We start from the raw sequence: 11,781 nt of genomic DNA, 5'->3' as shown, positions 1-11,781 counted from the left end.
AATAATGACTACCTCAACCATGCTAGTTTTAAAATACACATCTTAATGCTAGTGGTCTTAATGCTAGAAGCCAGAAAACAGCACACAGAGAAAGGTAAACCATGAAATCACTGATTTTACCTTTCTGGTTTTATTTTTAAATAGAGATTTCTTTTTTTTTTTTTCCCCCCCTCTTCCAAACAAAAACACAACTGCTTTGGGAAAAAGACTCAAATTCCATAATTTAAAAAAAAAAAAAAAAAAAAAAAAAAAAAAAAAAAAAGCAATGAACACGTAAGCTCAGCATTTAATGTTGACATCTTCATGTGAGCTGACAAATTCTGACAGACATACCAGTAGCACACCATGATTCAACATAATTTTCTGTCTCTATGGGATTAAGTACTCTGAAGAAACTAGCTGTCCAAATCCTAGCTAGGAAACAAGAAGATGAAAACCAAAGTGTGGAGTATGCATCCATAGTTCTCCTGGCCCTGCCTCACCATTTGATTTTTTTGGCTATTTTTAGAGTTGTTTTGTTGTTTGCTTGCTTCTTGTTCGGGGGAGTGGAGTTATCTTGGTTTTTTGGCACCCAACATGTGCTGAATGGAATGTTTTATCACATGTACCAGTTACCCAACTAAGCCTCATGAAATTATCATTAAATCTCAAAATATTACACACACACACAAAAAACAACAACACTTTATGCATACACCACTGAAAAAAAGTCAAGCAAATGGCTCATTTGTTCCCATTTCTGTATGATAGGTATGGTTAAAATGTAACCCTTGACTAACTTTTATTTTGAAAAAACAGGTATTACCTCAAAAGTACAACACAGTATGTATGATCTTTATTCATGGACATGGTAAAAGAATAGCCAGTTGACTTTGGATATGAACATTCTTCGCAACTTTAAGTTTTAATCTGATGACTGTAATCTTAATGAAAAAACACCTTGTTTAATAAAAACTCCAGAACTTAAAGACTGTTTTATTATTGAATACAAAAATACTATCTATGTAAAAACAATAAGTTAGTTTATTTACAGTACTTTACACTATTCTTAAGAGTTCCTTTGCATTGGATTTATTTGCATCACTTTACACACCTTTATAATTTTGCACAAAGCATTTCCAAAAGCATGTCATCCATGTTCACTGATCCAATGATGGGCCTGAAGAACAGTTCAGCAATCACATTAGCGTTAATAGATCGTAACAAAGATAGAACAACATTCAGCTTGGCAAATCTGGCTTGGTCACCTCTGTGAATGAGTCTGACATGTTCATTTAGAGCTTCTTGTGCTTCCCTCTGCAGTCCTTCAATGTACTGTGTGCACTGCAGGCCAGGCAGATCTGAAGAGATAAATACGTTATTTTATTTACATACTCTTTGCCTATAACACAACTTTCTTCATACAGAGTAATAACTGAAGTATACCAAGTAAGAGATCAGAGATTATGACACAAATTAAATTGGTAGAGGACTTCTTTTACCAAGAAGCAACGTGCCACACATTACAGTGCAGTTCAACATTTTATGCTAGTATTCTGAACAGTCAATACTCTTTTTTTATGCAAACTTCAAATGCAGTATTTTATAACAGTCATATGAAAGTAGTAACATTTATTTAAATGGGAAAAAACATTCACCGATAACAGAAACTTTCACTGAAAAAATGAAACGTAGAATCATAGAATGGTTTGGGTTGGAAGGGACCTCAAAGATCACCCAGTTCCAACCTGTCCTTTTCACATCTAAAATACTTTTGCAGAGACAAATGCAATCTGTAAGCAGCAAAGATAAGAAAACAAACAACAATGTTGCTTTTGTTTACTCCTACAAAAGTATTCACGTGTATGGTATCTTTTGACAGTGGTTTCTAAGGAGCTCCAGATGACAAGCAGCAAGAAGGGTAACTCCAGTACGTGAAAGTTTCCCGGTGAACGATACTAGGGATACTGAAGGGCTAAGAAAGCAGTTTTGGCTTTTCAGTCTGACAGTGGGAATGCAGAAGCGCTGAACATTGCTTTCAGGTGGCAGTGCCATCATTCTAAGTGCCATATACAACCGGCCAGCTGCCTTCCAGGTTAAGGAACCGGCAGGACAGCCGCTCCCTATCTATGTAGGAGGCTCCTGCTGTTTCTCCCCACCGAGTGCGTATCTCTCTGGGAGAGATGCCAAGCGGACTCCAGGTCCCTCGCGGCTGCGAACCGGGCAGGTTCCCCGAGCTCTGGGGCTCCGCCGTCGCCACTCACCGCTGCTTCACCCGCCCTCGGAATACCCCCGCAGCCCCTCCGCCACTCACCCGGGTTGAAGAGCACCGTCCCCTTGAGGTAGGCGTACTCCTTGGTGCTGATGTCCAGGTTCCAGCACTTAGCCAGGAAGCCCTTGATGGCCTGAATCTCGCCGGCCGATGGTGGGTGCTGCCGGCCGAGGGTCGGGGCGTGCTCGCCTTGCCGCCGAGTGGTGAGGATCCGCTGCAGCATGCTGGGCTCCGCGCTCTCCACCGTCTCCAGATGCACCCGCTCCTGCGCCAGCCCCAGCACGAGCAGAGGCGCCCAGCAGCTGCGGACCAGCACCAGCTGCTCGTCCAGGGGCAGCTCCTGGAAGCAGGGCACGTTTTGCACGAAGCGCAGCGTTTTCACCAGCACGGCCGAGGCCGCTTTGCAGGCCACCTGCGGGCTCTTCAGGGCCAGTCGCCGCTGCGAGCCGCACGAGCAGCCGCGCCCCGCCTGCCCTCGCCGCGGCCCCGGCCCTTCGGCCGCCTGCTCGTGGCTCTTGAGGATGCTGTAGAGGATGCTGCCGTGCCGCCGGCCGTCCGCGCAGCAGTGGCAGCGCTCCAGGCACGCCATGGGGCCGCTCAGCCGCCCGGCCCGCCGGGAGACGAGCACTGCTCGCCCTCTGCCCGCCTTTTAACTTATTTATAGCCGGCGGCCGAGCGCGTGTGCCTGCGTGCCAGTGTGCGGTTCAAAGGGGGCAGACACTCTTCACTGGCTGGAAAAGAGAAAAGAGGAGGGGAATAATAAAAACAGAGAGCCCTCCTCCTCCTCCTCCTTTCCTGACACGGCGGTGCCTAGAGGGAGCCGCGGACCCCGCCGGCTGACAGAAGGCAGCATATCCTGCCCGACACGAAATGGCGCCCGGCGGCCCCGGGCCTTGGGGCGGGGAGATGGGGGCACTGGGGCGGGGTCGTACCGTGGGTAAACATCCCGCTGGGCACCGCTCTTGGTTCAGAGGGTTCTTGCGTGTGGATGTGCTGCGTCAGTGCTGTTGTGAGGAAGGGAGAGGTGCGCCTGCTCAGCCAAGGAATGGGGCTCTTCAGGGTGCCTTGGGGCTGGCACCTGTGTTCCGCCCTATGGGTGAAACAATGTGGATCATCCATAAAGCTGTCCCCCGTGTGTTATACCCTTCCTCTGCCCTCCAGTACGTGGCCCATCGTTCTGATCTCATGATTAGATATGTTCCACACATTTGCCTAAAACATTTCCCTCAACTTACATCTCCGCTTTTCTGAGGCCCATCTTTTCTTAGTGCCATATGGACTCTAAAATGAGGAAACAACTATAGCAGACCTTCATAGTTACCCAGATGGGATAGAAGACTAGAGGTTGCCCAGATTAGATACTGCTCTTGAATGAAAAGCACATTCGCTTTCTCAGCTGACTATCTATCTAGAAGTGTGTGTAGCAGAGTGCAATACTCCCTACAGTAAGTGGAGGGTTACATCTTTGTGCCTCATGGGCCAAAACAGAAACATTTTAAGTTTTATTTGAACTAGAAGAACCTTGGCACAGTTTTAGAGTAAGTAGCAAGTTGCAAGCAGCTTTCTGTACCTACTCCGTCCATATCAATAGCAAGGGATGTTTAAATCACTCTGGAAGTACTTCTTTCAGTAAAATTATACAGGTTTTTTAAGCAGTACTGCTGAGTGCTTTGACTTCTTGCAAATTCTAGGCCAGATCTCAGCCATTTCTTTTCCCCATGTGAAGCTAGTGCTACCGTATCAGCTTACATATGGTATAGTCATACAATCATTTCACGCTGCACATTTCTTTACAATTGGACTGAAAAGGGGCTTTCTTCACAAAAGGCGTAGAATATATATGTGTAATATAAAGCACAAGTGGGTTATTTCCCTCAAGTAAATTTTGTTATCCAAAATTCTTATAATTATACTTGATTTTACCTGTGAAATGCATCATATAATTTAAATTAGTTTCATTACAATGTTATTAACTTTTCTGGTGTCTCCTTAAGCAATCTTGCAGTTTTCTAATGCAATATAATACATAATACAGTTATTAACAGGTGAGGTTTGTCCCTGGAGCAGAAAGCAATGTTTCGCCAAGCATTCATTAAGGAAAAAAAAATGCTTAGAATTCCAAAACAAATTTAATTAATAATATTAAATGTTGTCTTTTGGATAGTATCTCTGGTAACTGGAAAATACTTGCTGAATTGCTTTGTACATTTTCTTGCTGTTCCAGACCATTTCATGCTATATTCATCAGCAATGCTTTCTCAACATTGCTGTGTTACAATTTTAGAGGGTTTTTCTTGCCTGTCTTTTTCCTTCTTATTTTTTTATTTCACCGACTTCAGAGATAAATGTTTAGAAAATGAGCACCCCTAACTTTCAGTTCCCATCAGTAGCTCATCTTTCATGAGGTATCTGTCATTGGTCTGACAGTAAAATCTAATTGTGTTTTTTATTAGTTTGTAACCTGGAATGTGTCTGTACGAAACTGAGACGGCTGAAACTCAAATCATTGCCTTTGCAGTTTTGAACTTGTACTCCATTTGTGGGAGAATTTTGCTTCTTATGGGAGGATGCTGCTTACGCAAGGTCATATGTAAGAGCACTGTGAAACTTTCATATCAGGTCTACAGTGGAATTTTTTCCTGATGTAGCAATGTGGGTTGCAAGTGTTTAATTTTTTAAGGCATTTCTCTTTCAACCGAGGCTCAAACGTGAATGCAACTCTACTATCATATAATGACTTTGCTGACTCTTCATTCTCACCTAAGCAATATTGAAAGGATTTTTCTTTGATAACCATGCCAGCATAGGTATTCTATACTGAAACTTAAACCTGATTTACTATGCAGTACCAGAAATTACACTAATATAGTCAAAAGTAAACTTCCTCTCTCATAATAGCACTTACACACTCATTTCTCTCTTTCAAACTCTTAATGTATCAAAATACATGACGTTTTATTCAAGGCAGATAATTTATTTCCCATTTAAAGTGTCAAAAGTGCCCTAGAACCCTTGCTACTTAATGATTTGATCAGCTTAGTTTTTCATGTTGGAGGAAAGCACTCAAACAAAAGGCAACAACTCTTTCCATCTAGAAATGAAAACTTAAACCAAATTTCTCCACAGACAACTAAATCTATTTTGATGCAAAATACATAGGGGAAAAAAAAAAAAAAAAAAAAAAAAAGGATATGTCCAGCTTCTGCTAAAAGATCTAAGATCTTAGGTGGGTGTTAACCTAGCTCTGTTTTGTTCAGTCATGAATAGGTTTACATATTTCCAGAACAAAAAAGGATTGCTTGTTTGTTTATGTTTTGCTTTGTTTTTAACTCAGACAAAAGCCTTGGATATGAAGGTGATACAGTGCAGTCTTGGCAGCAGTCTTACGCTTTCATGTTTCTCTTCAGTGTCTCTGTATCGTTCATCTGGTAGTACATTTGGTTCTTGTCCAGAGGGCATGACTTCAGATTCAGAACAAGACCAAACAAGCATTTGTTTTTGTGCCATCAGTTTTTTAGTGCACCATTAGCTTGAGAGAGTGCTTTTTTCCAATGAGAATTGGTAATGATATCCTCTAAAATCTACTGTCTCCCAGTATAAGGGCTGAAAAACAAAATTTGATCTTAAGATCAGTTGTAAAACAGGCTTAATTCAGTGACTTTTACAAGAAAATTTAACCTTTTCATTGGTGGGGGGAGAGAGGGAAAGAGTTGAATGTGAAATATTATGAGTGTATGGTTAGCAGGATGTGTTTAGTGCAAGAGAAGTATTCCATTAAAACAGGGTTTGGAATTCGAGTGTATTGTTACGTTTTACACATATATATCATGGCAACTGTCCATTTGTCAGAATGACAACCATTCACGTTCTTTGTATTTTATGGAGATATTTATTTGAAAATAAGTGGAGATTGAAGGAAAAGTATCACCATTAACAGTGCTTTTACCTGCATTTTAGCAAGTATTCCTGATGGGCTATTGCCTACTTCTTCGACTTGTAGTAGATTCACTGTGTGGAACATATTGACAGCCTGATCGATTCCATGTGAGCCAAAGGCAGTTGATCTGTACATGGTCAGGGGATGCTGAACCTGTATTTGTAAAGCTTTTGCAGTAGCTCTAAGGCTGTATTTTTCTGTTCTTACTGAATTTTTACTGTATTTACTGCCAGCTCATCTAGCAGAGTGTGTTTGTTTTGGATCAGGATGAGCATATGGTGACATTTATTTATGGGATTAGCTGGACTATACGATAGTTTGTATCAATTTTAGTCCTTTATGCAAACTGATGAAAAGTGGGTGATTCCTGATCCAGCATAAACTATAATGATGCAAGATCAACCCTTCCACACTTCTTAAATAAATTTGAACTTGTGATTATTATTATTTATTTATTTATTTATTGGATCAGCAATTTGTATCCAGGAGTCCTGAATTTAGATTTACTGTTAATTGCCTTTACTGCTTCATTTCCATTGGCAGATAACCAGTTCAAGACCTTCACACATCACAGACGTCTTTTCGCATTCATATGCTAATTCATCTTAGGTTATGCACTTAGGTTTCAGGAGGACTTTTTTGTCCAAAGTGAGTTCATCTGCTCCCAAACGTCTGCCAGTGTGACATGTTTAAGGTCGCAGTCCTGTGAGAGATGCTGAGCCAGTCCAAAAAGGTGACTCGCAGATATGTGTTTGCTGCTGCTTCTTTCCTTGTGCCAGCTTTGGCACTCATCTGACTCCAGTGAGCCAAATGCTTTCATAAACCTGGCATCATTTTTAGAATAGTCATTACAGGACAAGTAGCAAAGAAACAAGAATCCTTGCAATGTGTTCTCCATGCTTTATTTTCCACAGTAATGCTTTCTGAGGTCCCACCTAACTTAAGAAGCTGTAAGAATGGTATGTCATGGCAGATTTTTGTTTGTTTCCATCAGCAAGAAACTATACCATCAAGAAGAAAAGGGTAATTTTTTGGCAGTTTACTGATCTGAGCTCATTCAGATGGAGAACACTTGCACACCCTTCTTTCTACTCAGCCACTGCAAGGAGCCCCTCACTCAATGGGAACAAAACCCTAAGGCTTGAGCTTAGGAGAGAGAGGGCTTTGAGCAGTCATTGTTTTTAAATCAGTCTTTTAAATACCACCTGAAATTGATCTGTACTCTTGCCAATGACACTTGGATAAAAGATGTGTACTGTAAAATATTAGTGTAGAACGAATTTTGAGTTACTGAACTTAGCTACAATTCTTTGCCTCAAGAGAGAGAATAGATAGAGAAAAACAGTTGAATAAAATATAAAAGCTGGCAAATTAAGCTCTTTAATACACTGTTCAAGGTTGTGGGAATAAAATGCAATCTAGTATTGCTGTGGCAATAGTACACTACATAACTTACGCGAATTCTGAGGTTGAAATTACTGCAGAAATACATGTCATTGTAACTGATCATCTGATACTGACAAGTACACAAATACATTTACATTTGTGAGATGCAAGAATAAGCTGCTAATAAAAAGAATACATTCAGATAGATTTGTAAGCTAGCACATATTTTATGTGAATAACAATGTGAGTTTTTTTAAAATGCACACATACTTCCATAGGTTTTAATTGAGACATACTTCACTCAAGTTGGATATTTAAAAATACCATCCTTCTGCTGAGGCAGTATTTCGTTTTTCATTGTCAGGTTCACATTGTGGTATTAGAAAACGTACACATTTCATTTTTTATCATTCTTTTTACATGAATTTGACAGATAAATAAAGAAATTACAGGTTCACCATGCAGTCTAAAGTCTGCATCCAAATATTTATGATCTTCAAGTAAGTTCTGCAGTTTTTTTGCTACACCCTTTGCTTAAATCACAGAATACCATTCTGAAATCTGTATGCATTCTGTGTAGAACAGGAAAGTCATTTCACATCCTCTTCTGCTGGCATATGAGATAGATAACATCTTCAGTTTTGTCAAAATAACTGAGCTCACTTACACTATTTAAATAAAGGATTTTTCCAACCTAGATCCTTTCAATAGAACCTGATAAGGGAGTGATCCAGCAGTTGTGTTAATACATCCGGTGTGTTACAGTTAGTTGATAGCCCAGTGTACAGTGAAAAGTGCTGACATCTTAATCTAGCTCACCTGCAGCCAGATAACATCCTTGGTTGGTCTGATAATCAGAGAACCCCAGGGCTAGCACTGTCAGTGCCTAACAGTACTATTACTGCTGCTGTACACTGAGCTCCTGTTGTCTGAAGTGCAGCTTGTTCATCTATATGTATCTGCCCAAAATCATTCAGTCTTGATTTGGATTTGGTGAATGTGAATGCTATACATGTGTTTGTTTTGTTTTGTTTTGTTTTTCAGTGACCATGATAAGGAGAAGGTAGAGTCATTGAATGCTGAATTAGAAAAGGGAAGGGTTTTTTTTGTCTTACAAAATCATCTGTCAAGGGTGGGGGTTTTGTTATGGTTTTGTTGTTGTTTTGTTTATTTGTTTGGTTTCACTTGTACATTCAGAAAAATGCAAGGCACTGAACAGAAAAGTTACTGAGTAGAAAACTGCTATACTCCAGCATCCATACAAGTGGCTTTACTCAGAGGGGTAGGGGACAGTAAAACACATGCATGTTCTTATGCAAGAACAAGGGTTTAAGGAGAAAGGCGTGAATGTGCAAAGGAATAGGGCACTGCAAAGAAGGACTGAAGGCAGTGCCACTGGATAGGGATAGAGCAGTCGTAAGAAGTATGTGCAAAATAGAAGATGAGGTACAGTGAACAGGCATATTGAGGAAAACTTTAGCTTAGAAAATCAGAAGTGAAAAATAGACAAGGGAAAAGAATCTGATAATACAGTAGAGCATGCAGCAGGAGAGAAACCTTATAGGGAGAGACTGAAGAGAATTTGTGCAAAGATAGAGAAAGATAGATAAATAAATATTTTTTATGCTTCTTTCTGATAACCTGCTGCTAGGGGCTTGGTTTATTTTGTTCTGGAAACATGACAGGGTGCTGGATTTAGAGAAGAAAGACTGCTTGTTTTCCTTTCAGCTCATAGAAGCTGTACTCCATGTAGCTTTCTGTTTCTGGTCAAATTTCACTAGAATTCCACTATTTCGTTAATTTCATTGATTTCACTGTTATCTCAAGGTGCATCTTTCCAAGATTTGGCTTTGAAAGTATGGTTGTCTTGGAATAGGAAGATTAGCAATTCCTTCTTTCACACCTCCGTCATTTCTTTTGCTTTCCAGTTATTTTTTGCATTGTGCAGAGCATCCAGATCAGGAGGAGAAAAAATATATACCTAAAATGTCATTGTTGACATTTCATTGTCTCTTTCTTACATCCAGAAATGTGTTCAGTTTAAATCTTTCACTCTTCTCAAGGACATGTTTTCTCTGTATACCTGTAAGACAGTAAATCACATCATTGCCTTGGACTTTTAATCTCAGAACTGCAGGACCATGGTCTGAGAATGACATATGAGGATGTTGCTGATTGTAGATTTTAATATCTAAAACCTTAATCAATTATGAGAGTGTAAAACACCTATGTTTACTTCTGACTTGTTAATCTTTCATTATCTGCGTACTGTCGTTACAATTCCCACATGAAGCATAGAAAATTTAATCTGGTGTTTCATGGTTGCTTACTTCTCATAGAGAAGACTTGAGTGCTTTTCTGTATCAAGCTTGAGAGGGGTTAATCCCTTACACACACAAAGACCAAAAGTTCCCTGGAGATCATTTTCTCTCAGCAGTGTTCTTCCCTTCCACCTCCAAATCCCAAAGCAGTTCACTTTTTATAAAAGTTTCTATGTATGTCATAGCCTTCCCAGATCTTTGACAGTCTTTCCTGGTAAGCAAAAAGCAGCTCACTTTGAAACAGTCAGGGTGTAATTTTAAAATGCAACTCTTCTATGACTGAAACTGTGTAAATGGCTTTTTTTTCCCAAGGTCTCACCTACCAAGAGATATGAAGAGTTTGGTTCTTTACCACTCTAGATGCTGAACTCCATCCTGATTAGTGTATTTTTTCTTCAATCAGTGAAATACACCAGTGACAGGGCTAACGTAAAAATGTTTTGCCTTGGACTGCTCAAAAGAAGCTTAACTTCATCTGTCTACCCGATGAAGTTAATCACGAGTAGGTTAGTAAGTCTAGCAGGAGTATCAATGACATGATGGAAATTACAGTCACCGTTTAAGTCATCCAAACTATCAGTGATATCACCTTCATTCCTATGATTAAATTAAAGCTAAATTAAAGCTTCACACTCTCATTTTGCTGAATTGACATACTCCTAATATCTGTTGTTAAATGATTTGATTCGAGTAATAACTACAGCTCCCTGATGTTATGAGGCAACACAAAAAGGAAATCCCCTGTGTTTCTGGCATATGGTACTGTACTGTGGGACTGTACTTTGGGAAGAAATAACGACTTCTAAAAGAAAATTATCAGTATTTTTCCTAATATTTAAATGTTGAGGTGTTGTGGCTGTAACACCATCATTTCATGTCTCCCTTGCTGACACAGCCGAGGTTGAAACAGTTTTATTAAAGTCATTACAGGGTCAATGTAAAATCTCCATGCATATCTGAAGTTTTGAATGATTTATGTGAGTCCATGGATATTCATTATGATGATATTCTTTCATGTTTCCATTGACAGGCAGAACAATGTCACCCATAATGTCCAAAATAAATTATATCATCGTAAAACTAGACCTTAAATGCAACAAAATTAAATTTAAGCTAACTCTTAAAGTTTGACAATTAAGGGAAGTTAAAGGACATTTTTCAAGTAGCACCTGACATCCTGAATTGCCCTGTTCTGGGTAAGTGTTAACATGCAGTAGGCTTTGTGAGACAAAAACAGGCATATCATCTGTAAGCTATGCTACAAGTGCAAGTGAAAGAATGCAGTGTGAAAGCTTATTCTTGATTCTCACACCTTGTCTGGTTTATAGGTACTCTGTATCAATGCAGTGATTTCAGTGCCACATATCTCAGAATACTGTAGTTTTCCGTATTAGGCATGTGATGCTTTCTGTAGCTATCAAAAGATTCTCTTCAGTGAGAGTACATGTGTAAGTAAGTACTCATCATTACTGCCAGCAATTCTGCAGCTGGCACCAATGAAAATAAAGACTGCTTACGTATTTCATAGTAGTCTGCTTTTATATTGTCAGTTATGTAGGAATATGATAACTATAGACTGATATAAGAATACCATTGTGTATAAGACTCTGTACCTAGCAGTAAGAGAATCAGCAGTTTGGCAGAGAGAATATAACAATTGACTGAAGAGAATCGAAACCTGAAAGGGCAAGAAGCAAAGAAGTGAAATTATTTACCTGAAACTTCTTATCAGAGCCAAAACAAAATTAGGAAGGGAAACAACCAGTGGAATTTCAGCTTTGTTTACACCAATAGCAGTTCTCCTGCTAAGTTCAACAAGACCAGGATTCATCCCACATATTTCAACTTCCATGTTCTCTTCCCCATGCCACACCCAGGCTAGCACA

At 39.8% G+C, this 11,781-nt stretch overlaps 1 protein-coding gene across 1 annotated transcript; it reads right to left on the bottom strand.

Annotated features, from left to right (window-relative positions):
* Positions 1-258: 258 nt before the first annotated feature.
* NR0B1 (nuclear receptor subfamily 0 group B member 1) lies at positions 259-3,112 on the bottom strand. Its single transcript, XM_072345930.1, has 2 exons — positions 2,294-3,112; positions 259-1,340 (listed from the first exon to the last, which is right to left on the bottom strand). Exons 1-2 carry the CDS (start codon positions 2,838-2,840, stop codon positions 1,096-1,098), a joined length of 792 nt encoding a protein of 263 aa, XP_072202031.1. The 5' UTR covers positions 2,841-3,112; the 3' UTR covers positions 259-1,095.
* Positions 3,113-11,781: the final 8,669 nt, after the last annotated feature.

This window comes from Excalfactoria chinensis, chromosome 1 (assembly GCF_039878825.1).
Source record: "Excalfactoria chinensis isolate bCotChi1 chromosome 1, bCotChi1.hap2, whole genome shotgun sequence".
In the NCBI taxonomy this organism is placed as follows: Eukaryota; Metazoa; Chordata; class Aves; order Galliformes; family Phasianidae; genus Excalfactoria; species Excalfactoria chinensis.
Note: the sequence above shows the minus strand (reverse complement) of the source record. Positions and strands in the feature narration are given on the sequence as shown.

Bases quoted from the DNA above. Each gene is read 5' to 3' on its own strand.
- NR0B1 (XM_072345930.1), bottom strand. From the start codon at position 2,840: ATGGCGTGCCTGGAGCGCTGCCACTGCTGCGCGGACGGCCGGCGGCAC. The intron at 1,341-2,293 runs GTGAGTGGCGGA...TTATCTCTTCAG, and splicing joins GACGGTGCTCTTCAACCCGG to ATCTGCCTGGCCTGCAGTGC.